Raw genomic sequence first — 27,805 nt, forward strand, 5'->3', positions numbered from 1 at the left:
ATTTATTCGGTATACTAGAGACCATAATTAACTCTTTCAGATCTTGAATTCAGCAAATTCCGTTCAATATTAGTTCAGGAAAATTGCCATCTATCATACACTAGAGCCCACCCCAGCTTCGCATGGGTGCAACGGTGATACCTATATAATGCATGTTATGTATAATACATAAACCTTCCTCTTGAATTACTCACATACAAAAAAAAACGCATCACAATCTGTTTAAAGATTTAAGCACACAAAGGGACATAGGGACAGAGAAAGCGACTTTGTTTTATACTATGTAGTGATTTAATGGTCCCGAACAAAAAAAAACTGCTTTCAAACATTTGTCTTAAATTAACAACCGACCCTTAACTTCGTGAGGCCGCAATTTCCTGGTTCTACCGATGGATTTTCACTCAAAAATCAGCAAAGTCGGTTAAGTGGTACTAGAGTGATGCCCCTGATAAAATCGATTACCGAATTACCTGGCGACGTTGCATTGCCTTGTAGATTCCACGGATCCTGATCATGATAAGGGACGTTTTAAATTTGTAGCGTTATACCTCTTAGATCTTGTAGATTTTGTGGGCTGGTGGCTTATGTTCGTACAACAAAAGCTTCGCAGCTTTAAGATTTGTAAAACCTTTGAGAGCGTGAAGTATAAGGAGATATTGTCAGGTTGTGATAAGATTAGATAATATTAGTTTCTAAGGGCGCCAAGTCATATTGAAGGTTTTTCAGTAAGCAAAGTTTTTGAAAATGTATCCGCTAAATGGCTAATACACATTTCTGTGATAATTTTAAATATTTGCATATATATCGCCTTGCCCAAGGCGGGAGAAGTCATTGGATGATTTTCCCCCCTCAAAAAAAAAAAGGGACAGAGAAAGCGACTTTGTTTTATACTAAGAAGCGATAGAATGGTCCCGAACAAAAAAAAACTGCTTTCAAACATTTGTCTTAAATTAAGAACCCACCTTTAACTTCGTGAGGCCGCAATTTCCTGGTTCTACCGATGGATTTTCACTCAAAAATCAGCAAAGTCGGTTAAGTGGTACTTGAGTGATGCCCCTGATAAAATCGATTACCGAATGTACTGGCGATGTTGCATTGCCGTATAGATTCCACAGATCCTGATCATGATAAGGGACGTTTTAAATTTGTAGCGTTATACCTCTTAGATCTTGTAGATTTTGTGGGCAGGTGGCTTATATTCGTACAACAAAAGCTTTGTAGCCTTAAGATTTCAAAAACCTTTGAGAGCGTGAGGTATAAAAGGATGTATTGTCAGGTTGTGATAAGATTAGATTATTTAGTTTCAAAGTGTGCAAAGTCACATTGGAGGTCTTTCGGTTAGCAATGTTTCTGAAATTATGTCCCCTATATCATATCTAAACTTATTAACTATCTAGACTAATAAATAAAATTGGATCATAATATTGCAGTAACCGCTTTTTACTACATGCATAATAATGCGAATATAACATAACATACATACACCAAAATATTAATTTTGTAATGGTTGTCTGTCGTACTGTTTGCTTTAGCTAATCTCTGAAATAGATAGACCGATTTTGACGAGACTTTTATTGGCTGATGAACTAAAGAGTAATTTAGGCTACTTTTAATAATTACAAAGTCCGTAACCCACGCAAGTGAAGCCGCAAGCATCAGCTAACATAATAATAGCTTATGTTCAATGTATCATGTCTCCCCTCTTTCTGACTGGTATCATATGTATAGACACGCATTTAATTGACGCATACCCTAGTTTGTACCAGATTAATTGAGGGTAAAAGCTTCAATATTTGCTCTATAATTTCCAACTGGCCCGTTTATATACATATTTTAACACCCTTAATATTCTGTTATCTAATATATGAGTCAGGATATTGTTTCAACCCTTCCAATTTAATCTAAATGATATCATTACTCTTATCAATTTATGCTTATCATTATTTCTCTTTACATTGAAATCTGTTGTTTGTTCTGCTAAGTGGGTGGTTCAATAAATAAGGTATGTTTTCATTGTTTCGTTTTCAATTGGTTTGTTATTAATTGACCCGATATTAATTATTATGTTATTACATACAATTTATTATAAAACATTTCATTGCCATTTTTTTTAAATGTGGGAAATTCATTCAATCCCTTCTCCCGCCTTGGGCGAGGCGAGAGAGAGTGTCAGACTCTTACTGTCTAAATACCACCCCGTGCCTACTCCTGCTTTTCTATCCCGAGCCCCACTAAACCCGCTAGGTAGTCCGCAGCTCCTATAATTTTATTGCCATGGGTCGAAGGTTTTTATTAAGAGGTCTTAGTGACTGTTACAGATACTAATAGACGCAAGAAAATTGTTCTTAGTAAAGAATCTCATATTCCCTATTATTTCTTCGCAAACATTTTCGAAAGTTTCCGCTAAGACGCAAGATATTTTTAACTTTTAACTTGCTAAAGAGTAGATCAAGTTTTTAAACTATTCCGTTATCTATTAAGTTGTGTTTAAATTAACCTTAAGCTTGAATGAATAGCTTGCATTCGCTATCTCTCTCTAACTACCCTGTAACATATGAGACAGTGTCGTGTGTACACACTGCAGAACTAATTACTCCAGGATTTCTATTTACCCACAAACAGATGAAACGGTTCCGTAGCACTAAGCCCCAAGATTTATCTGGCGCAGTGTATTTATTAAACGGGTTTAATATATATTTTTATACTAGTTTCTGCTATCTGCTTTGCCCGTGTTTCTGTGGAATAAAAAGTATACTATCACTCACGTTAGGTCATACCTTGTCTGTATACCAAATTTCATCAAAATTTGTTCTATGGTTTTCGCGTGATTGGCAGACTTATAACTAAACAAGCACACTTTCACATTTATAATACTCGTATAGGTGTGATATTTAGGATTACAATAATAATGTAAGTTTTATAGTGCTAAGTAGCACGGTTCTTTTTTTAAGGCGGAAATTCACCCAATGATTTTTCCTGCGTTGGACGAAGTGAGAGGGAGTGTAAGGCTCTTTCTGACCACTCCTGCTTTTCGAGCCCCGGTAACCCGCTAGGCAGTCTGTAGTTTCGGTCTAGATAGTTTATATCTCCGGAACGTAGCATGACTAGGAAAAATATGGAATAATTGAGGCTAGCATCCACTTCTACACTATAATATATAATGTATAATATTACACTTCATGTAGTATCTCAGCTTCTGAGTGACGTTTTAGTGAAGACCCTTGTAAAGTGTTGTTTTTACAACCCTTCTTGTCTCATTCTTGTTAAGTCATATTATTTGCTGTTTAAGGGATCGCAAAGGAATGATCTTGCCGAACGTGACTTATAAAAATCTGTCTGAAAACAATTCTTGATGCGAACCTAATGGAGAGTTTAATATTGAGGGTCCAAATCATTATTATAATCTTCTTTATAAAAATCAATTGCTGTTCTTTAGTCTTGCTAAAACTCGAGAACGACTGGACCGATTTTGCTAATTTTGGTCTTGAATTATTTGTCCAGGGAAGGTTTAAAAGGTGAGAAAAAATGTTTGAGGCGGTACGAAGTTTGCCAGGTCAGCTAGTTATAAATAGATAAAGATCTTGAATATAAGAGGTCCTGATAGACCACAATGGATCGTATAACAGTGATTGCCCCAATACAATTAAGATACCTGTAGCTGTCACGTAATTATAATTTAACGAAACTAAATACCCACATCATTGCAAAACAATAAGATAGTTAGAAACAGAAACAGGACATTATATTACTATTCGCCAATTATAACTGAGAAAAGAATCAAAGCAATTACGACCTTATAAGTATATATATGAGGTTCCAAGTTCTGTGAAAGATGGTTTATTTAAGAGCCATCCTTGATGAGAAATTTAGGGCCAAGGCACTCGTTAGACAAATGAAAGCAATTCAATCCAGACTCGAATATAGTCTTAAGCTAAATTATATTATCGTCTTATATATTTACATGTTTCTAAGCTGTGTGTTTGTATGTCTCACGTTATTATAATAATATGTAGATTGCTTCAATAATAAATTAGGGGTTGGTAATTAAGAAGAAGATTCCTTTTTCGAAAATAAAGGTTTGAAAATAATATACAAGTTTGTTTTATGTTGAACGAGATCGAAACGAAAGCGCTTTCGACCCACTGATTGGTTGGTTCATTCCAGCCGGCCAATCAGAGCTCCGAACGTGCTTTCGCATTGTTTTTGTTTAACGTAAAACAAACTCGTACTAAGGGTACAGAGGCGAGTGTCAAAAAGTATAATCGTTTTATAATACTCTAAGTAGAGAGCTACAATTATTAAAAAAAAAAAACTAAATTCACCATAAATATATTATTATTCTTCATGATAATTTCACTGCAGAACATAGAACTTCCCCAACGACTTTCAATTTGTTCGGCTAAAAACAAACTTCATACTTTTTAGTGTCAAATAAAACAACAATCATAATTCTCACTCATTATATTTGCTATAATTTTTAAGAAACATTTACTTTCTCATTTAACCAACTACAATTATAAATATACCATTCTAAGATCACAAAATAGTTATAAGTAAGAAATTATTTACAATAAATAAACAATTAAGTACATATATTTACACTAGTCTCATCACTTGTAATAAATAAAATGCCTTTAGTCATGTTCTTTAAAACAATATTAAAAACTACACATTGAGCAATTAAAAAAAATTATAGTAAGACTTATTTTTTGTATGAAGAAGCCCTTATAGAGAGTCTGAAGAAAAAAATCATCGTTAATTTTATGAAGTTACATAACTGTCAATAATAGGGTAGATGACTAATTTTTATTATAATGTCCATCTTGTAGATTATTTTAAAACATTAGACACGTATTTTTTTATTTTCTTACGGAAACAAATACTTTCGAAGATATATTGATTTGAAATACTAGAACTACTTCTAGGTATTTTTTCTTGAAATGACGCGTTTGCTCTTACTCAGAACTACTTCTAGGTATTTTTTCTTGAAATGACGCGTTTGCTCTTACTCCTAAACTTTGCTTCGTTTTATCTAAGATTATTATCTTATAAGAAAAAATAAAAAATACGTGTCTAATATTTTGTTTCATTACATAACTGACATACTAAATAGATTTAAAATTTTCATACCCCGTTATCATCCCTATTACCAAAACGACACTTTGTAATATTTATCAGTTTCAATCAAAACAAGTTAAAGTTAATTAAATGTATACTCAAATTCATTATGCCCACTGTAAACACAATATTAATGTATTCCATCATGAACTGAAATTGTATTAATTAAGCCAACGAGCTAAACATACCAGAACACGGGAAATAGAATATGTTATTGAATCAAACTGATAGAATTAGATTGAATTTACAAATGAATCTAGATAGATAAATAGATTCATATTTATTGTACAACATCAATAAAAAAATTTGTAACTTTCGTGAGACATACCTATTAAGTTAATTTTTATGTTATCGGCTTAACCTCACTACGTCTTGTGTCGTGGAATGCTGCTCATGAATATGAGCCTCTAGCATGGCTTGAAACTAGTCAAGTTCCTCGTCAAACAGTTACGTGAGTAAACCGATAACATAATAAATAATTAATAATCAAAATAATGGACACAAAGCCGATTTTATCACTGATAGTGATTTCTACCAGACAACCTTTCTAATGTTTCTGTAGTTCAAATTATATTTATTTTAAACAAGTGACACAAAATACATTTACTACGTGACAATTTTTCCAGCGTTCTGGGTGCTTTACCTATTGACGTCGATGTGGAGAATTTTTTGACGCTTTGTAAATGGTTATTAAAATTAATTAAGTTTTATAGTTTAGTTGTAAATATTATGTTACAAATAAATAAAAAAATATCACGAAGAGAAATGAAGACAATTAATTATGTTACGTTTTAAGAAAAACTTGCTCAATGTGTAACATTCAAATTTCAATTATAGTATCCTATGCCGAAATATTTATCGAAAAACAAAATTCCATGGCAGGATAGACATTTAAGCTCTTTTTCGGGAATGTAAGTAAAGTAAGTACACTAAGCTAAAGTACATTTATAGCAAAAAGACGCAAGAGCGACTTATTTCGCTCCTGCACTAGTCACAATAGTTTTGACACAGCTCTAGAAATCGATGGTTACTCCCGCCTTAAGTATTAAAACACCAAGTAACCTATTTATTATTGAAATTATACACGTACATCTTTTCTTTCCCAAACATTGCCTTATTCGTAACATTTCCTATAAAAATACGTGGAAAAATTATTTTCTGATAACTTTAATTGAACTACAAATCAACACTGACTCATTATTCAATTGCATAATTATGTAAATGTTACCAATTAAGCAATGTAACTTTTGTTACAATAAAATTACTTCAATTTACTTTATGTCTCTCATAAATTATTTGAAATGTTACAATTAGCTTATGTTTATTTATGTTACATAACCCATTTGTTATATTTATTGGTTATCACTGAAAATGAAACTAAATGAATTCATGTAATAAGTAACTTTCATTTCTTTCACTAAAAGGAAAGGAAGGTTTATGTAAGTCTAAACGATCTCTTGAAATGGCCTAATAAATTGAGACAAATGGCTTCGGGAACGCAGACCATTAGGGGCTGAGTTGCTTTAGCATTAATTAATGTATTCCTATATTCACTAAATGTACATACACATAATACTTGAACGAGCAAGTGAGAGCAAATACAACATCCACAGATGATTGAAATAAGTGTGATAGAGAAGCAAAAGTGTTCACACAAATGTATTGCGGAAATATATTCATTAAATTTCATTTCTAAATTTACAGAGAGTCTATACAATTGAATCGTTTGGTGTATCAGCTTTAGACAGTAATGGGACACTGCTGTAATCCTTTAACCGCTCCGCTCCTTTCTTGGTGCCGTTATCAAATGAGCTCGCTGTGGGTAATTTGGAAATCCAATTGTTATTACCTATTTTGTTCGTCTTGTGGTTCCCGACTGAGTTTTGGTTTTGTAGATCTTTCAACTTCACTCTCGGTTGACTGGATTGAACAGAATTATGGTTCAACGAATTGACGTTTAGTGATATGGAGTTTGAGACACTTTGTTTGTCTACGTCGTCACCGTTGTCTGTGACACCATTGGACACTGGTTCTGTAGGATCCGAATGCTGTCGCTGAATGCTCAGGTTTTGTAACAATGGTTGAACTTCTTTCTCTAATTTGCTCGTGTCAGTTTTTTGAATAAATATTCCTGATCCACGCCTACTTGAGGATCGGGAGCTTTGTTCTAATCGTTGTCTAAATGGCGTCAGGTGTGATAATGATCCGCTTTCCGTTGAAAGTGTCTGGGTTTTGACTAATGATGGTTTGTCTTTTGGTGCGTTTGGATCTACCTTTTCACCTAACAACCAATATGTGACTAGAATTCCTTTACCCTGGAACAAAATAAAGTATTTTTTATTATAAATATACATAGCAATAGTGATGTATCTATATTTCTGGTTGGTAATTGACAAAAAAGTGATAATTAAAATTAAAAAACCGCTAAAGACCTCTTTATAGTTAGACGTAGTTTTGTAGAGGAACCAATTGAATATCGCCTAAAGTAAGTCCTATTTGTTGTTAAATATTTGATAAAGTACAAGTGATTTCGACGGTTAAAATAAATAACAATACGCCAGTTAACAGGTTATTGACAGTCTGACTGAACCTTTCAATTAACTTTTGATCAAGTTGATTACATTTTCGATATACGGGTCCAATTAATTTTTCCAATTGGTCGCAGCTTGAGTAAGTGGTCGTAAACGAAAATTTCCAGGCTTCAAAATTTTCACAATTGAGTAGACATTTCTCTAATAAGGGAAATCAAAACTGTGGAGTTTCTCGTTCTTCTCTATAGGAATCTACACTTTGGCTTGAGCTTAATTATAGCTTAATTATATAAATAGCTTCGCTAGAGGACTGACCGACATACAGACAGAGATTTTGTTTTCTTTATCCTGTAATATTTGCTTTGACGTTCAAAAGTGCCTTCTCAGTCTATTTGAAATAAATAATTTTAATTTTTTTTTACCTTCATAGCGACTTCTCCTCGGCACTCCAAATTGAAGGTTCCGAAAGGATCAAGCAGTGCCTTCGTGACTGGAGACACATGGATTTTGAGAGCTTCTCCGTTGGACTCCATCCTGGATGCTGTGTTGACGGTATCGCCGAAGAGACAGTACCGAGGCATCTTAAGCCCTACTACACCAGCTACGCAAGGACCTGTTGGTAGAAAGAAAAATTTGTGAACATAATATGTATAAGGAACTATGCGTTCAGTTTGAGACGTAACAATGTGATACTACGATACACTTGAAAACTTTTTATTTCAAACTATATGTATACTAGCGGACCCGACAGACGTTGTTCTGTCTACACGTTAATTTGAAAATTTTAAACTTTTTTAATAAGCTAAAACATTCTGGACCTTTTTGATGAAAATTATTATTCAAATGTTATGACAATATCTAACGTCTTTAATATTTGACACTGCGATGGTAGCGCCGTCTGTCGGATCCGATGTAAAACATTCCAAAATCAACAACTACTAACAAATTAAAAATTAATTTAAAAAAATTGTCCAGCGGACAAAATTGTGAATCTAAACCATTCTCAGATCCCCTTGAACACACACAAAAAATTTCATGAAAATCAGTCCAGTCGTTTAAGAGAAGTTCAGTGACATACACACTTACAGAAGAATTATATATATAAAGATGTAATAAACAATAAAAATTGTTACATACTATATATGCCAAATTGGCATTAAGTCACCGTTGTGTGTAAAATATGCAATAAAAAGTTTTCAAAGTACTCATTTACCTAAGCAATGAAATATTACAAAATTGTAATTATTTTATACATGCCTATCATTAAAATTTAATTGTTTTAGCCCCAATCTTGGCTGTTCAACCCATGTTTATATTTCAAAGTAATTTTAAATCCATTATAGTTTTATTTACATTTTATGAATTATTTATAAACAGAGAAAAACATTCTATAAACGAACGTTAAATTAGCAAAAGTTTGATATAAAACGCGTTCTTCATTATCATATCTAAATAACAAGCTCTCACATTTACATGATGCCAGAGTAATTAGGATGCCTAAAAAAATAAAATATCCGTAGCCACAAAGGATAGCTCATATTTTATTTACATTTCGAGTGCGTTCCGCCTCAACTCATTTACTTCGGAAAGGAATGAGTGTGCTGGTATTTTCGTACAAAATTTTCCGTCATTCGTGGGCTGAATTCCTGTTACCTTTTGATTTTCAACCCAAGTGATTGTTGACTTTATTTAAGGGTGATTTTTTGGTTCGTGAGTTTTTTTTTCGGAGTACAATTTGCTACTGATGAAAATTGCTTAGAATTTTTTACGTACTCATGATTTTTTGTCTTCGATTTCTTGGAAATGTGGGCAAAATAGCATTTTATTTGTTGTTTTTTATTTTTATTTTTGAAGATTCATAATTTAGAAATCACATTACATCAACAGTTTATTAAGTGGCCACTGTTGACCAAAGGCCTCTTCTCACATGGAGAAGGTTTAAGCATTAATCACCACGCTTACTTAATGCGGGTTGGCAATTTCAAACTTGACAAGCCCAGGTTTCCTCACGATGTTTTCCTTCAGCGTTTATAAATAATCTTCGATTGCACATATAACTCGGAAAAAGTCACATTAATACTTCCCGTTGGTAGGTTGTGAACCCGCAAGTTGTACAAGAGAAGTGAGCGTCTTAAACCTCTAGCCACAATAAATTTAGGACTTTTTTTTATATTATTCTTAACTGAAGTATCTTTTGTGATAATTGAATCACCAAAATTATTATTTTTTACTACAAAGGTACTTTAGACTAATAAAACAACTAAGTATTGTTATTTTTTTGTTCTACAAGTTTACATACAGCCTGCCCTTTAAAAGATAACACTGTTGTTATGTTACTTGTATTCACAGTGTAAACAGCAGTAACCTTTTAGAGAGGGCACACATAGAGAAGTAGCTCGATAATCTTAGTGACCTCATCGTGAATTCAGGGCCCTAGTTTGAATACTGAATTAATTATATTTGTGACGACTTGGCAGTTGTTCGACTTGTTTTGAAGTTGTAAGTATAGGCAGCTCAAGATCTTTTTTGAGCCAAAACAATTTTAGGTATTGTTCCATAATTTTGATCTATAGTATAAGTATGTCTGAGAGTTATTGAATAAGAATTTCTCATAATATACTAAATAAAAACAATATACACAATTCAATGATACTGGTCTAGCCTTTTTTTGCTATAATATGTTAAATTTGTCAATCAATTTGAAATGTGAAAATATTGTATATAATTTAATTAAATAATTAATTCAGAACATTGTAATGGAAATAGTTTGGTTTTGTTGAACATTTTCATGCGATCCATTTTTTATTTCATGTAAATTTAAATTCGAAAAGAATATCACAAAAATAAAACTGTAAAATCATAGTAATATAAATTATGCTCTCAAAAAGTGGGTCAGATATTTGTTGGAGAAAAAAGAATTCGGTGGAAATACATACTTCATGTTATATTTGAATAACATAAAATTTAATATTTTTATAAAGTTGCCAAAAACCTTTTCACTATAACATCCATATATTTTCATATATACCTATCAAGTAAAAATTTTTCATAGGATTTTAAAATGTAGCTACAACTGTACCTACGGCAATAACATACTCAACATTTACAACATTATAGGCACGTGTTCTACGTTTTTAAACTTAAAACAATTCTACGAAAAATACATAAATACGTACAATGCATTATTTTTTTAAGATTTAAATCATGCTTGTTAATTTATTTTGTAAGTATTAATACAATGTATTTATTTATACAAAAACATAACTTAGCTTCTTGAGTTCTTGTATTAACTCAATGAAAATCTAATTTCGTCTAAGATATTTAGACAGAATCTAGACATGAACACTACATAGTTTATCTTCAAACTCCAGGCTTGTGACTTATGATCATCATAAAGACGAGACGCTGAGGAAAATGTTACGTCAAATTAAGCCATTAATAGTTTATTTAATCTAATTATAACGTAGCTTCAGGTTGTGACTTATGGACACACCAATTTCATACAACGTCGTGGTTTTAGACGCATTTTTTTTTATTCAAATCAGAGGTTTGCTTGACAAATGTAGCTTTACTGTATCTTAACGCCTCTCAAGTCACTCTTCAATGACTAGATAGAACTTATCGTTGCAATGACAGACGAGCCTAATCGTGAGGAAAACTGGGCTTATCATTTCTAATATATAAGTTTGAAATCACCAACGTCCATTGAGCAAGTGTCATGAGTAATGCTCAAAAGCTTCTCCGTGCGAGAAGAACCCTTTTGTCAGCAGTGGCCACTTATAGGCTGTTGATGTTAACATGTTGTTTGACAAGGAGTGACATTAGTGACATTTACCAGACACACATTTCCAGACTTCGTCCTCCTAGTGAGATTTTATAGAAACATTTAAAATACTCATACCATTTTCCTGAAACATTGATTTTTTTGTAGGTAGGTAGGGGAAACTTACCAGAATGTAATCCAATCCTGAGTTTCAGCTGATCTTGTGGTCGATGCCTGATACGGAATCGGCTGACGGCATCCCGAAGTGCCAGAGACATCCGAGCCACTTCGCAGGCGTGCCGAGTGCCATTGCGCTCCGGTAGACCAGACACAACCATGTAAGCGTCGCCAATTGTTTCCACCTGTTGCCGAAAATAAAGAATGCAGGAATTTATGTGGGGAGATTGTTAAAAAGAGCAAGACTTATTATTTTTAATCCTATTCGAAGTCTACTATAATAGTAAGCTAATTCATAGATTTGACTTATGGTTAACCGTACTTTTTTTTCTCGAAGTATGCCAATGAAACAATTCATTGTTAATATTAAGTAATTATTATGAAATAAACTATTGCCCAAATACTATATAAGATTAACGGATAACAGCACGACAATAAACATGGATAATTAAAAATTTTACATAGAAAACAATGACCATCTTTATATTATTTGAAAACTAATTAAAATATACATTCACAAAATAACCCACCTTATAGACATCATAGTTCTCAACAATGGAATCGAAGCAGGTGTACAAATCGTTGAGCAGGTCGACCACTTGCATAGGTGTGGAGGAGGCAGAGAGCGCAGTGAACCCGACGATGTCTGAGAAATAGATCGTCACTTGTTCGAATGTCTCGGCGACCACGGATTGCCCATTAATCAATTGCGAAGCTACAGATCTGTGGACAAAGAAAATTCTTGATTTACAATGCAATGCAACGTCACACCTTTCATCCCCGAAAGGGTAGGCAGTGGTGCACATTACGGCATGTATTGCCGTTATACAATATACGCCCACTTTTTATCAATTGTGTTATAAGTCCCATGTAACAGGAGGTGAGCCTCTTGTCATATACCGGGCACAATTCCAGACTACGTGCTACTGCTGAGAAATTTTCGAAAAGCTGTAAAAAGCCGAGTAATGCTTCGCCCGGCTCGGAAATCGAACCCGAGACCCCTTGTCCGGCAGTTGCACTTGCGACCACTCGACCAACGAGACAGTCTTGATTTACAAGTTCTATTTTATTAGAAACTCGCTACTTTACCACTCAAATTCCAAAAAAAAAAATACTGTCTGAAAACTTGTACAAAGAAATTAGCGCTTGTATTCCTCCTTAACAAGAAAAAAGATAAAGTTACACTAAAGGAAAGAAAACTTCAATTTACAATTATAATAGCACAAATTGAAAGGAAAAAGTTGTCTTTTCGTAATTAGTTAGTATTCCAAACTTTTAAAGATGTTGAAAAATGTATTGCTAAAGTCGCTGTTATTATAGATTTTATATTACACTTTTCTATGGTATAAGCCGGTAAACGAGCAGAGGGATCACCTTGATAGTAAGCAATCGCCCGAAACACCAATAGTTACAAGTGCGTTGCTAGCCTTTTGCGGGTAAAGAACTTAAGGGTTGTTGGGGAATCGGGGATTGGGAAGATTGCAAAAAGGGGTAATTGGGCCTACGGTAACTTCACTCACCCAATGAAACACAACTCAAGCGTTCTTTCACGTCGGTTTTCTGTGAGGCCGTGGTATCACTCCGGTCGAGCCGGCCCATTCGTGCTAAAGCATGGCTCTCACAATTAAAAACTTTTCATGCTGTATAATTAATAATAGTAAACACTTACTTGGGCAAAAGCTGATACAACAGCTCTTCACATTTCTTCTTCTCTTCTAAATAATCTTGTGTTCTTTCACTAACTAATGATTCCAAATTATTCGCATACTGCTCCATACGGGAAAGCAAATTATCTAAAATATTGCTACTGGCTTGACCTCTGTTGGAAAAAAAGACATTAATTTTAACAATGAATCTTTAAAACATCATTAACACTCATGTAAAATAAACAGAGCAACAATTAATATTCAAGCTTCAAAAATGGCAAACTGAACAATAATTTATAAATAAAATAAATAATAGTAATAAATAGCGAAAGAAAAGTAAATACATCTACACCAGAGGATGAAGATATATGTACATAATTTATTACTTGTTGAGGCGTCGGATCGCTCCCTTCAAATGAGCGAAGTCGGGTCTCTCCGTAGGGTCTTCGGCCCAGCACCGCCGCATCAGCTCAGTGGCATCGTCTACTTCACATGAGCGCTCGCGGTGGTGAGAAGTGTTTGGACGAAGTCCACTTGATATCACCGTTTCAATGATTTCTATGAAAAGAAAAATATTGTTTAAGATTTGATAGAAAATAACCAAAAATAAGTTAGGTAGAATATTTTTTGGGGCTGACATAAAAGATGGATCAAAATTTCCCCACGTTCTTAAACAACGTGACATATCTAAAAAAAGATAAAATTGTAAAAAAAACGCATATTTCCTAACTTTATTTTTTATACCTTCATATAAAAATACTGCTATGAAAATAGTTCGGCTGTTATGAAAAAAATGTCCGTATGAGTATTTATTTTATGGACCGATTTAAAAATATCTTTTTGATTGATCCAGGAGAAATAAAAGTAAAATCTCAAAAATAAACTTTATAGCATATCATATCTATAGTATACATATATAACATATCTATAGCAGCAAGATTTCTTAATCTAATGATAGGTTGTTGTACCTACTCTTTTATTAACCCTAAACTTAATATAAACAAAATGGTGTTACGCTCAAAACAATAAACATCAGAGTGTATTTCTCATCGTACGTTGTCCCGACACGAGCCCATTTATTTTCTTTTTCAATTTGGTTACACGCAATAAACATATTGGAGCCATGTTCTTACTTATTTACGTTACCACGTAATGTAGGACTGGCGTTAAATATATGTATTCAATGAACTGAATAAAATTATTCTTGACTTTAACATCACCATTACACAAGGTTGCGAATTGACTGCAACGTATTTTGCTTTTCAATGCCTTCTTCTGAGTTATTAGGTGTCACACACTGTGTCGACATTTTCGAAACCATACATAACCATGTATTGAAATGATAAAATTTGTTTAATATTCTTTAAATCTGCTGACTGGTTCTCAGTGTAACTTCAATGAAATTCAATATAATAACCAAATATTAATAACCAAATACGTAGGTACAAATTTTGGTAAAATCACTCAGTTGAAAACTATTCTACGAATATTCTAATCATTAAATGTTCGTAGCTGCTAAAGTAAGTAAATCTGCTAAGATTATTGATAGTTACATTCTATTCTGGGAAATAAACTGAAATTTGTAATTACTTAAATTTCCCAATAGGCTTGGAGCAGATTCAGGGAAAGTTTACTACATACTATAAGTAGTTAATAATTATAATTACCATCAGATGATGGGGTAGATACCCCTTTGGGACAATGCGCCTTTTGGTACCTTAATAGGTAGCAAGACGAAGTGCACATGTATATTATTAGCTTATCAAAAGTTATGTTATAATATCAGTCGCATATAACTGGGGGTGAACATAATATTGTCATGGAATGTCACTGGACACAATTCCAGGCTATATAGGTACATAATATGATGGTACTATTACAATTTTTTTATCATATAAACCCTTGCTATTTCGGACTTCGAACCCTTTCCTTCGCTGGTTTCCAATATAATTTCCTGTTATATTATGATTTATTAATTTTTTCAACCAATAGGTTGCAATTCGTAATGGCCGCCGACCCAAGAAATGGTGCGATTTTTCCAACGAGTGAGTATCATATTTCATGTAACCTTTACCGCATTTTTCTTCCACGTTTAAGGTCTCAGCACACACATGGGATCGGAAAGGGATCGTCACCGTATCGCCTCGAGCCGTTCAGAATGGTTTGTATTAAACTCCCTACTGCAACGCACACTAATCGGAATAATAACGTAATCGCCTCGCCTCGGAACAGGCTCCGAACTTGAATTCCCGCGCTCAGCCAGGGGGCGATGAGGCGTAAGCGCGGTGTCGCCTAGCCGTAGCCGAGTTGACGTACAGGCGCTGCTGATACGCTTTCGTTACGTGCATACGGTAGGTTGACGCCTGGTTGACAGCGAGGCAAAAGGCGTTACGGTTACGATCCCTTTCCGATCCCATATGTGTGCTGAGACCTTTAATGTAATGGGAAATTATTTAATAACTTACTGAAATAGCTACCGCACTCAGAGATTATTAAATGATTACTTAAACAGAACTATAAATTCCTTAGTAACGATTTTGTTACGAAAACAATTGCTAAGGACTGAGTTAAGTAACCATTAACTGACTAACTGACTGAGAACGGTAGTATGACGCATTGTTATTATTCATTATTTATCATTTACAATAGTAAATAGCAGGAATGGACATTTTCGATATGTTCGTAGAATTATTGACTACTACGGTAAAAACAAAATTATTTAGTAGGTACATAAATAGAAATTATGAACGTGAATTAATTTCATAGAATTATTGGAAATGAGTAATTTGTCAGGTTTGTGGTGGCTTAACATGATATTCTATGACCACAATGCATAATATCCATATTTGTGCTAGGAATTTCATATTCAAATATAATAATCTCATATTGCTACCAATATTGATTATATTTCTACAAATTTCTATGTGGAAATGAAAACAATGTTTCAACATTATTATACAACGGTTTGGTTAAATTAAACTAATTAGGACTTTTATAACTGCATCAATAGAAAAGCTCAAACCTGTAGAATATCGCAGTTCAAAAGTTGTGCAGTGACAATCTTTTTATTACTTTTTCTTAAATCTTAAGACTAATCTATTCAAAATGCCAGTGCTGATAGCAGAGTTGGAATATATTTTTTTAAAGTGTTATCCAATACTGGTGTTCCTCCTATGCCTATGTAAGTTCACATACACATGACAACCACGATCCAAAACAAAAAATTGTGGATCACACAAAGAGTTGCTCCGTGCGGAAATCGAAACTGCTACACGCTGCGCCGCTGCTGCCTGCCCAGCGACCGCGACAACCGTGTAGTCAAAGTCATATTTATTACCACCCGACTACTCTTTCCGTCTGTTTAATAAGAGCCAACTAAGAGACAACACATTTAACTGAATCTTTTGTATGAGCTCCAACCCGTCTGTCAAGCGCGGAGAATATAACAAAATCGTCTGGAGTTGAACAAGTCTATAACCCAGCAATGGACTGTCACGCTCTGCTCTTATGCGTCTTGTGAAACTACGACTTAAACTATGATATCAACTCACCTTTTGGAGCCATCTCAATGCCAGGACCAAGCCAAAATGCTCCTTGTCGGTTAACGATCTCATGCATGACAATACCAAAGGAGTACACGTCTCCTTTCTGTGTTCCTTCTGGCGGAGGTTCAGCCGTTCGGAGCAGTTCTGGTGCCGTCCAGAGAAGACCTAAAGAAATATAGAGAAATCAGAAGAATTCAGTTTAAAACGGACATCTTGAATTTATACGTTTTTAAACTGATATGGTCACTAACATTAACATTAAAACTTAAGACGGGATATTCACCATGTTTATTTGTGTCTATGAGTTTCCAATATTTCGACACTGGTGCAAGCGCCATCGGAAACTCATAGACATAAATAGACATGGTAAATATCCCGTCTTAAGTTCTAATCTTGATCTTAGTCGTCATCATGTGACAATTTATGAGTACTTTTTACATTTTTCATTTTAAACTAAAATGGTCTAAAACCACTGAAAGCATAGTTTTAGTGTAAATAACTAGTCTACATCCAAACAACTCTAGGACAGTTTGGCTAACTCGCAGCTCAGTGTCCATTTAAAAATTCAGCCCGCCCTTTGTATGTCGTGAGTGTAATGAAAAAACGTACGTATCGCAAAAAGTTTGCAACTGCCAATGTTTACGTGAGGTAAACAAAAATTTGCACTTTATTAAAACGACATTTACAACAAACAATATTTGCAAAAGGAACCTTTTTTTTAAGGGAGAAAATCGTCCAATGACTTCTCCCGCTTCGGGCGAGGCGACAGGGAGTGTCAGACTCTTACTGACTAAAAACCACCCTGTTCCTACTCTTGCTTTTCGAGCCGGAGCCCCGGTAAACCCACCAGGTAGTCCGTAGCTTCGGAAAATAAGAAACCTACGCAGCAAATTGAATCCTGGCAATTAAACCTGGATGATTAATTATTATGTTATCGGCTTACTCACGTATTTGTTTGACGAGGAACTCGACTAGTTTCAAGCCAGTAGCAGCGCGACAATCGCCGCGTCAACGAAACGAATTGAAACTAGTCGAGTTCCTTGTCAAACTGTTACGTGTGTAAGCCGATAACATAATAATTAATTTAGTATGTCTCACGAAAGTTATAATACAATTAAACCTGGATGCTTTACAAAGACCATGTCCGCATTCTGGCTTTGAGGATCAGTCTCCTAAATATTTCTGAACTTTGCCATTAAAAAAGCAACAAAAAGGTTCATGTTGCTATTATTCCAAGTCAATGTGGGTGTAAATTGTATTGAATGTTGATTTTCCCACTCAAAGAAAGACGAAACAACTTTCCAAGTCAATTATAAAGTAAAAACGAAATTAAAACTTGCCCAAGTTCGCTTTCTTGGCGAGGCGGGTGATCTTATAATTTTACACTACGTCAAACAATCTGACTGCTATCTAATTGAATTGAAACTTAGTTCACACATCGCTTGTGAAATAGAGGGTGGGTAGTGAAAATATCAAACTTAATATTATTTTCTGGACCCGGGTACGTCCTAAAACTGCGACCAGCCACCGAGGAATGGGCAGCAGCATTCTCAAAATTTATCGGTGACCTAACTGCGATCCCCAAGCCGCCTGCCAAGCGTGGGGATTATGGCAACCCCCCCCTTTCACTATGAGCGACAACAAAATTACACGGCCCCCAGTCCCCGGCAGCTCCGCTATTCCTGATCTAGGTAGCGGATCAGGTAACGGCGGAGCAGGGGGTGCTAAGAATCCCCGGCAGAGAAAGCGCTACCACCCCCGACGAACTTTGGCCCTGGCAACGCACAACATCCGCACACTGCGGACTGATGAGAAGATTGTCGAGCTGGAGGAAGAATTGAGCAAAATGCGGTGGGACATCTTGGGACTATCTGAAATCCGAAGAGAGGGTCAGGATACGATAATCCTAGATTCCGGCAACTTGCTCTTCTTCCGGGAAGGAGACCGTAAATCCCAGGGTGGTGTCGGATTTCTCGTCCGCAAGTCTCTCGTCAACAACGTGTGTGAGGTCGACAGTGTGTCGAACAGGGTAGCGTACCTTATACTCAGAATATCTAACCGGTATTCGCTGAAGGTCATACAGGTATATGCGCCGACCTCGACACATTGTGACGACGAAGTAGAGGCTCTGTATGAGGAAATTTCAAAAGCCATACACTCCTCCGAAACACACTTCACCGTTGTGATGGGGGATTTCAATGCAAAGGTGGGCACACGGAATAGCGATGAGTTGAGAATAGGGCCATTTGGATATGGGCAGCGAAACCATCGGGGCCAGCGGCTGGTCGACTTTATGGAGAGGGAGAGACTCTATTTGATGAACTCCTTCTTCCAGAAGCGACCGGCCAAGAAGTGGACATGGATAAGCCCTGATGGTTCTACCAAAAATGAGATCGACTTCATCATGGCGACCGAAAGACGTATATTCAGTGATGTCTCTGTGATAGCGAAGGTGAAAACCGGTAGCGATCACCGTATTGTCAGGGGCACACTGAACATCAATATAAAACTAGAGCGGTCACGCCTGGTGAAGTCCACGCTCCGCCCTGGACGTGCCCAGATCCAAAACCCCGAGCAGTTCCAACTCCAACTGCAAAATCGCTTCCAGTGTCTAGCTGATTGTGGAAACGTGGACGAGATAAATAATGGGTTGGTGGAAACTGTCCGAGCAGTGGGGTCAGACTTCTTCAAGACCCCCGCCGAAACAGGCCCCAAAAGCTCTCCGACGGAACCTTAAAACTTCTTAAGGATCGTAGCGAGATGAGGCTGCAGTCTTCAGACGATATGTCTGAATACGGCAAGCTCAATAGACGAATCTCGAAATACATGCGACGTGACCTGCGGGCCTATAACGCCGCAAGAGTCAGAGACTTAATTGAGCGAAACAAGGGCTCAAAAGTCTTCGCAAAGAATTCGTCTGTTGGGCAAAGCCAAATGACGAGGCTGAAGACCGAGGATGGCAGCGTCATCTCGTCGAAGTCCGAGATCCTCGGAGAGCTCGAGAGGTTTTACGGACAGTTATACACCTCAACACGGCAACCCATCGTCGGTACAGCTCGGGACCCAAGAGCTAAACTGACGCGGCACTACACTGAGGATATCCCAGACATCAGCCTGTACGAGATTAGGATGGCTCTCAAACAGCTTAAAAACAACAAGGCGCCGGGCGATGACGGAATCACGTCGGAACTTCTGCGAGCGGGTGGAAAACCGATACTTTTAGTCCTCCAGAAGCTATTCAATTCCGTCATACTCGAGGGAACCACGCCGGCAGCATGGCAACGGAGTGTGGTGGTTCTGTTCTTTAAAAAAGGCGACAACTGTCTGCTAAAGAACTACAGACCTATCTCACTTCTGAGCCATGTGTATAAGCTGTTTTCGAGGGTCATCACGAACCGTCTCGAACGCAGGCTTGATGACTTCCAGCCTCCCGAACAAGCCGGATTCCGAAAAGGTTTCAGTACCATAGACCACATTCATACGCTGCGGCAGGTTATACAGAAGACCGAGGAGTATAACTTGCCACTATGCTTGGCGTTTGTGGACTATGAGAAAGCCTTCGATTCAATCGAAACCTGGGCGGTGCTGCAGTCTCTCCAGCGGTGCCACATCGACTATAGATACATCGAGGTTTTGAAGTGTTTGTATAACAACGCCACCATGCGCATCCGACTCCAGGAAGAGACTACGAGGCCAATCCAGTTGCGGAAGGGCGTGAGACAGGGAGACGTTATATCTCCGAAACTGTTCACGAACGCACTGGAGGACGTTTTTAAGCTCTTGGACTGGAGCGGACGCGGCATCAACATTAATGGCGAATACATCACTCATCTCCGTTTCGCCGATGACATAGTCGTAATGGCAGAGTCGCTGGAAGAGCTGAACACCATGCTCAGCGACCTCAATACCGTTTCCCAACAGGTGGGCCTTAAAATGAACATGGACAAGACGAAAATCATGTCAAATGTCCATGTTGCACCTATACCGGTTGTCGTTGGGAGCGATATACTCGAAGTTGTAGACCACTACACATACCTGGGTCAGATCATCCAGCTAGGTAGGTCCAACTTCGAGAAAGAGGTCGCTCGAAGAATCCAACTCGGATGGGCAGCATTTGGGAAGTTGCATGAAGTCTTCTCGTCAAAAATCCCGCAGTGTCTGAAGACCAGGATGTACAACCAGTGTGTGTTGCCAGTGATGACGTACGGTACCGAGACATGGTCCTTAACTGCTGACCTTTTAGAAAGGCTCAGAGTCGCCCAGCGCGCGATGGAGAGAGCTATGCTCGGAGTATCTTTGCGCGACAAAATCCGAAATATGGAAATTCGCCAAAGAACAGGAGTTACAGACATAGCTCTCAAAATATGCAGGCTGAAGTGGCAATGGGCAGGCCACGTCGCTCGGAGGACTGATGGCCGCTGGGCCAGGAAGGTGACTGAGTGGCGACCGCGGACCGGAAGACGCAGCGTGGGCAGACCTCCCACTAGGTGGACCGACGACATCGTCAGAGTGGCGGGGAGCCAGTGGATGCAGGTGGCGGCTTGTCGTTCTACGTGGAGGACCAAGGGGGAGGCCTTTGTTCAGCAGTGGACGTCTCTCGGCTGATGATGATGAATATTATTTTCTGAAAGGATTTTAAGAAGGCATGCAAAATACCTATTTTGGGTCAGCTATTTGCTATTTATTTCATCACGTATTTATTGTACAACATCATACAATATTTCAGTTTAAACATTTGTCTCGGTTTACCTATTAGTCTCGAAAACTCATATTCGGTTTCATGAAGTAGGTAGAAAATTCAAAGCCAAAGTCAAATCTTTTATTCCAATTAAACCATAAATAGGTACTTTTGAAACGTCAACAAATAAAGAATTAAGCCCCACACTAGGATTTTCTCCTGTGTCGTGGGTGCGTTTACAGACATACAATTTCACATGCACATGACACAAAGTCTGTCAGTCTGTCCGTCAATGAAGCTAAGTGGGTAGCTAGGTGGTGGATAATTATACGGTATACTTACGGGTCCAATAACTGTGTGCTCTGGAGTCCTTCTCCGAAGTTCTTAACGCATGTAGTCCAAAGTCTGTGATCTTCAGAACAAATCGTGAGTCCACCACGCAGTTACTTGACTTCAAAGCGCCGTGAGATCTGATGTCTGAGCCGTGGAGGTAGTGCATGCCCTGATTGGAGAAAAACAAATTATTATTACATTAGTACATAATGCAATTAAGGCACCCTACTAAAAGTCATTTTCCACCATAGATGTGCTACGTTGCTGTGGATGCGTTTGGCTTCCATCAATCATATTTATTGGTACACATAGTTCAGCACTGGTGGAAACGGATTCAGCTAAGCTATGTTTTTGTATGGAAATATGCGTGCTATGGATGGCTTCCCTACTATCGATACATCGCATACTCGAGCTGCGCATCTTACTCCACAGCTACATTTGTAGCTTAGTATCGGTGGAAACGGTACTTGTATCTAAACGGGGATCGAACTTGAGACTTTGTTAAATATTACTAAATATGCTTTGCTTGTGTATTCTTATGTATTCTTCAAGTATTGAACTAGTCAAGCATTTCTGATACAGTTATCAGATAACTAGTACTACTAGTATACTCAAAAACATTTCATGTTTTTCAAATGGATTCCAAGCGTAGGTAGAATAAATATTAAATTATTCAGTAAAACATTAAACAACTGAAACAATTCAGATCAACATCACGAATCGCATTATAACCGAAATAATTAAATTTCGTGCTGAAATTAATTCCAGTATCGTATTATTTCATTTTATATCTGATTGAACTGTAATTAAAACATACATTTTATATTTAACAATGCTTTGATTAAGAGTTGATTACTTAAAAGTGATACAACAATTGATACTGTTGTACCTTTCATATAGGTTACCAAGAGCAAAGTAAGTAGAGGTAATATAAGATAAGCTATTAGACATAACTAACACTGTACTAAGCATTTTCAACAATCTAAAAGAATCCCAAAATATAAGTATTTTTCTGAAGTTGACGTAGAAATACCAATCGTCATGTCTAATAAAAAAAAAGCTCGCTACAGCCCCATAATAGCTGCAACTTATGTAAACCAGGATTTGCAGTAGACAGGGACAACCATGAAAACACCGAAGCCCTGAAGTCCGACAGGTCTCAGAGACGTGAATAAAGTTTTGGATCCCACAATGAAATAAATCAGAACAAAAGAAAGATCCAGGTGTCAATAACTCAAGAAAATCCATAGTCTAATATTAGTTACTGTTTACAAGCTTTTCGCTTTAAAACTGCGGTCAATAACTTTCCTGTCAAAGTCCTCTAGTTATAGCGACAAGTTTCGTTGGGATTTAATACTATTTACATCCAACAAGGGAATATAATAGGGCTCTCCACTTCAAACTTTAATAGTGTTGGCACAACCCATCTGATTTATTATTTTAGAGATAATACATTGCTCCGTTTATGCTGATAAATATTACAAGTTTCTTTAGTTTTTATTCAGAAAGCCTCAATGCAAATTTTCGGTTATGAAATGATATGATAAGCGTGTAACCATGGCAGTTTTTGAGGTGTATTGCCGGCTTTTAAGAGATACAGTGTCACACAACTTACCTTCACAATGTCATGCATCAAACTGACTTTGAACATCCAATCAAGTTTGATAGATTCGTTTTCCAAAATATCTTGCAAAGATCCTTTAGGGCAGTATTCCGTCAGTAGGCAGCAATGGGGAGGATCCACACACGCTCCAAAGAATCTAGCCAAATGATCATGTTCTAAGTCTTTCATTTTCTTCAGTTCTAGAAGAAGTGGTCTTGTGAGGTCTATGCGCTGTTTGTCCACTTTCTTGATGGCTACTCGACAGCCTTTGTAGAAACCGCAAGGGGTGTATACTTGTCTGTCTCCAGCCAAGGATGTAGCTTCGTCCGAAAATGTAGTCTGCAACAAAAAAGGTTATGAGTAACTCAGTTTTGGTTTTAACTCAAAATCACGGTTTACGTTTGTAAGATAAGTAAGACACTTAGTTTTGGAAATAAATATTTTTATATAACTACTATCATGAGATATACTAAATTAATTAAAATCACGGTTTATTCTCGTTTTATTTTATTCATCGAGAAAAGCTCTACTAGTTTCGAGTCACAGAGGTACTCTTCATCATAAGCAACATGCGCGCAAACAGTGCGACACTACATCGCGCAGCCAACTAGTAGAGTACTAGACAAACTAGTAGAGCTTTTCTTCATTAATAATACGTGAGTAAACCATGATTTTTAGTTAATTTAGTATGTCTCATGAAAGTTATTATAAAAGTTTTGGTTTTGTTTTTAAAAAAATAAAAGGTTTCGCCGAATTTCTTTCTTTTCTGAAAAAAAAAATCCCCCACATTAGGATTTCCTCCTGTGTCGTGGGTGCGTCTACAAACATACAAGTCCACATTTTTTTTTAGGGGGGAAAATCATCCAATGACTTCTCCTGCCTTGGGTGAGGCGGGAGGGAGTGTCAGACTCTTACTGACTAAAAACCACCCCGTTCCTTCTCCTGCTTTGAGCCGGAGCCCGGTAACCTTTTACGTTGTCCGCAGCTCCGGACAAGTTCACATACATATGACACCCAGACCCGAAACAACAATTTGTGGATCACACAAAGAGTCCATGCGGGAATCGCACCCGCTACACGTTGTGCGGGAGCCGGTCGCCCAGTCACCGCACCGACTGGTCAAATAAATGTTTTATCTTAAGTCTTTCCTCGGATTTATTTCGAAGCCCAAACATTTGGTGGATTAATGGTAAAGTTGCAACTCGGGAAACTATTCCGGATCTTTTAGCGTTCGGTAAGAGTTCATCGAATATTAACGTGGCCGAGGGATGAACTTCGCCTGGATCACTAAATACTTGACATTTATAACTCCCTGAAACTTTGCTCGCCACAAACTGTAAGTCAATAATGATTCAATTGAAACTATTTTCTCCAGAAGCGAAAAGCTTATATGCTTTGTGGTAAAATGTTAGGGCAGAAATAGATTTTAGCTGCGTTTGTTAAATTTAACTACGTCGATGGTTGAATTGTCTCCAGTAAAACTAGAAAACATGTTGTTTGGTGTTAATTTTTTTATAGCACGACGGTGGCAAGGGAGTACACGAGCCACCTGATGGTAAGTGGTTACCGTTGCCTATGAACGCTGGTTACACTTGGGGCATTACATGCGCTTTGTCGACCCTTAAGAACCCTATTTACCCCCTCTTGAAGTACCCCATATTGTAGCCTACTAGGAAAACCTCAGCAAGGAGTTTATTCCACAATCGGGGGGCCCGTAGTAGATTTAAAATTTGAAATATTGGACACTAAGACACTTAAAATAGAGTGTTCCCTACTCAAACAAGAAAATTTAAGGAATTTCTGTTCTTGATTCCTTATTGTAATGCTTTGTTATTTGACAAAAGTATTATTTTTTCTTTTCTGACATTTTACAAACTAGGTCAGATTTAGGTTACAATTTTATAAGACGAAACAAAATTTTCCATTTATTTTTATTTCATAATATGATTTTGTGAAGTCTATTTCAAGTGGTTTATTTTTTTTTATTTCTTAACATGGATGAGGTCACTATTCTTAATATTAATTTGCTTTACGTTTAAAATAATCGAAACCTCTCGTTTCGATTATTCGCGTTCGGTGCTCTGATTGTCCGACTCGAATAAACCAACCAATCAGAAGGGAGCAGCTGATTGGGGAGTTTGTTCACTTTTTCAAAAAATAGTAAAGTTAAACTTTTATATAATGCTTCGAATTGTTTTTAAGCCAAGCCACGTGTATTTTTAAGAACACCAAACAATTGCCGATTTCCATCTATCTTTCGACGGAGAAGATGTCGAGAGGGAATAAATAAGTCGTTTTCAATGTCTTATGTTTGCAGACCCTTTTTAGAATGCCGTTTCGTCGTAACGGATTTGTATAAGGGATTTTTTATTTGGGTCGTCCCTATTGTTTCTGTTTTCACATTTTATAGACGGTTTCGCGTCTTTTCATGTAAAGTTTTCATGAAAAAATATCACAATAAGCCTCTGCTAAGTAACTTCTTTTAATGTCTTTTTGAAATGTAATGTTGTTTTGTTGCTGTTTTTTCAATTTTTCTTGGATTATTTTTTGTATCGATGTTTGTACAATAAGCTATCTTAATAAATGGTGAAATTTGTGATTGCTAGCAATTAAGTGTTATACTATAGAAGGCTAATCTATTCATGGACGTACATTAGGCACAAAACCAGATATCGTACTATTACTGAGAATTTTTAAAAAACCTAAAATCACATTGACTCGTCATTCATTAGATCCCACGTGAAAGACATCATCTTACTCTTGGTGAACGACACAGTCTTATCATTAAAATATTACTTTATTTTCAACTTACCCCAGTACTGTATCTTCTGGCCAATGAGTGCATACTCCCTCGCAACCGACCACCTGGTTGAAGCACATCACTCCAGCTCACTCGCCACGTCATCATGGCTATCTCTGCTTCCAGCTTGTAATGCCTATGGAAATACAAATAAATGATTTTTATTAAACCCATGACTTATGCTCGAATACTCAAACGCTATTCAATTTTAAGTGGTACTTAAATATCGTGCTATCTCTGTCATTTTATAAAGAATTGATAGTGACAGAACTATATTTGAGAGCGTCTTAAAATTGAGTAGCGTTTGAGTATTCGGGCATTAGAGGAAAAGAACAAGAAGAAAATTATTCCAAGCTCAAACATTTGAAACGAGAGAAAGAAAGAGAATTGCAATTGAGTAATCGTCTTAATAATTATCTCTAAATGTATTGTTAATTTGTACTAACTAATAGTACAAAAATAAACTAGTAAAATATACTATTTTCAAATGAACGCTGTAGTCATGACAAATCTTTATAAAAAACTATCGTCTCCCAGCAGCCCGCGTTCCCGTGGGATACCGCTCATACCGTCTGTATAACAAATTTCATTAAAATCCGTTCAATAGTTTCTGCATGATTGACGGACAAACGAAGAATGCGGGCAAAAAAGTTGGAAGAAGCTAGTACTATTATAAAAGAAACAAATCCAACGCGTGTAATCTCAGTGTAATAACGAGCAATGGATATTATGTCTACTTTATACTTTTAAAATAACCGGGAAATATTCAGTTCATTTGCAATTAAATAAAATGCTTAATGAGAACTAGCAAAAATGCAGCAGCGATAAAGATTGCTATTTTATTATAAAAGGAACATTGTTTTATCTCTATAATTGCATTTTAATAATGTGCTTTAAAAATACCGTGATACTTTTATAATGAGAAAGAAATATTTTAATGTAACGTATATTTTAATTATTTTGCTATCGGCTAACTCGCGTAACTGTTTGACGAGAAATTAGTTTAAGTGCCGATAAAATAATAATTAACTTAGTATGTCTCACGAAAGTTGTTATAAAAATACAATTTAGATTTTTTGTTGCGTTTATTATTGTTAGGAAAAGGTTTTTAAGTAAGAAAAAAATCACGACGAAACAAACTTGGTGGGGTCTGATAGTAGTTTAGTATAAATATTTACCTGTATATGAAAACAGAGAGTACAGCCAACACGACCACAACTGAGCTGAGGATTATACTCAAAATCGCGTACACCGGGAGAGCTGAAACAAACAACGTTTATTAATATTTTAATATACTTACTTATCTATTTTATAAAATTGCACGATTAGGTAGATAATGTATGTTGTATGTCGTAGGTACAAATATTTTTTGTATTGTATCTTTTTTTATATCGTCACGCCTTTTTATTCCCGAAGGGGTAGGCAAAAGTGCACATTATGGCATGTAATGCCACTGTACACCCACTTTTCACAATTTACGTTGTAAGTCCCATGTAACAAGTGGTGAGCCTATTGCCATATACCGGGCATATTTCTAGACTCCATGCTACTACTGAGAAATTTTCGAAAAACCGAAAAAAGCCCAGTAATACTTAACCCGACCCAGGAATC

The 27,805-nt window shown here is 36.5% G+C and overlaps 1 protein-coding gene across 1 annotated transcript in view; it reads right to left on the bottom strand.

The window, feature by feature from the left end:
• Positions 1-4,446: 4,446 nt before the first annotated feature.
• Positions 4,447-27,805, bottom strand: part of LOC118277763 (atrial natriuretic peptide receptor 1) — a 145,786-nt gene continuing 122,427 nt past the window's right edge. Inside the window, exons 10-20 of the mRNA XM_035596670.2 lie at positions 27,373-27,454; positions 26,207-26,330; positions 23,407-23,733; positions 21,801-21,960; positions 16,787-16,945; positions 13,622-13,793; positions 13,259-13,408; positions 12,120-12,312; positions 11,600-11,774; positions 8,072-8,262; positions 4,447-7,433 (exon numbers count right to left, since the gene is read on the bottom strand). Coding sequence (XP_035452563.2) covers positions 6,828-7,433; positions 8,072-8,262; positions 11,600-11,774; positions 12,120-12,312; positions 13,259-13,408; positions 13,622-13,793; positions 16,787-16,945; positions 21,801-21,960; positions 23,407-23,733; positions 26,207-26,330; positions 27,373-27,454 — 2,339 coding nt within the window. The 3' untranslated portion in view covers positions 4,447-6,827. The remainder of the gene's footprint in view (positions 7,434-8,071; positions 8,263-11,599; positions 11,775-12,119; positions 12,313-13,258; positions 13,409-13,621; positions 13,794-16,786; positions 16,946-21,800; positions 21,961-23,406; positions 23,734-26,206; positions 26,331-27,372; positions 27,455-27,805) is intronic.

Source organism: Spodoptera frugiperda, chromosome 18, assembly GCF_023101765.2.
Source record: "Spodoptera frugiperda isolate SF20-4 chromosome 18, AGI-APGP_CSIRO_Sfru_2.0, whole genome shotgun sequence".
Taxonomy (NCBI): Eukaryota; Metazoa; Arthropoda; class Insecta; order Lepidoptera; family Noctuidae; genus Spodoptera; species Spodoptera frugiperda.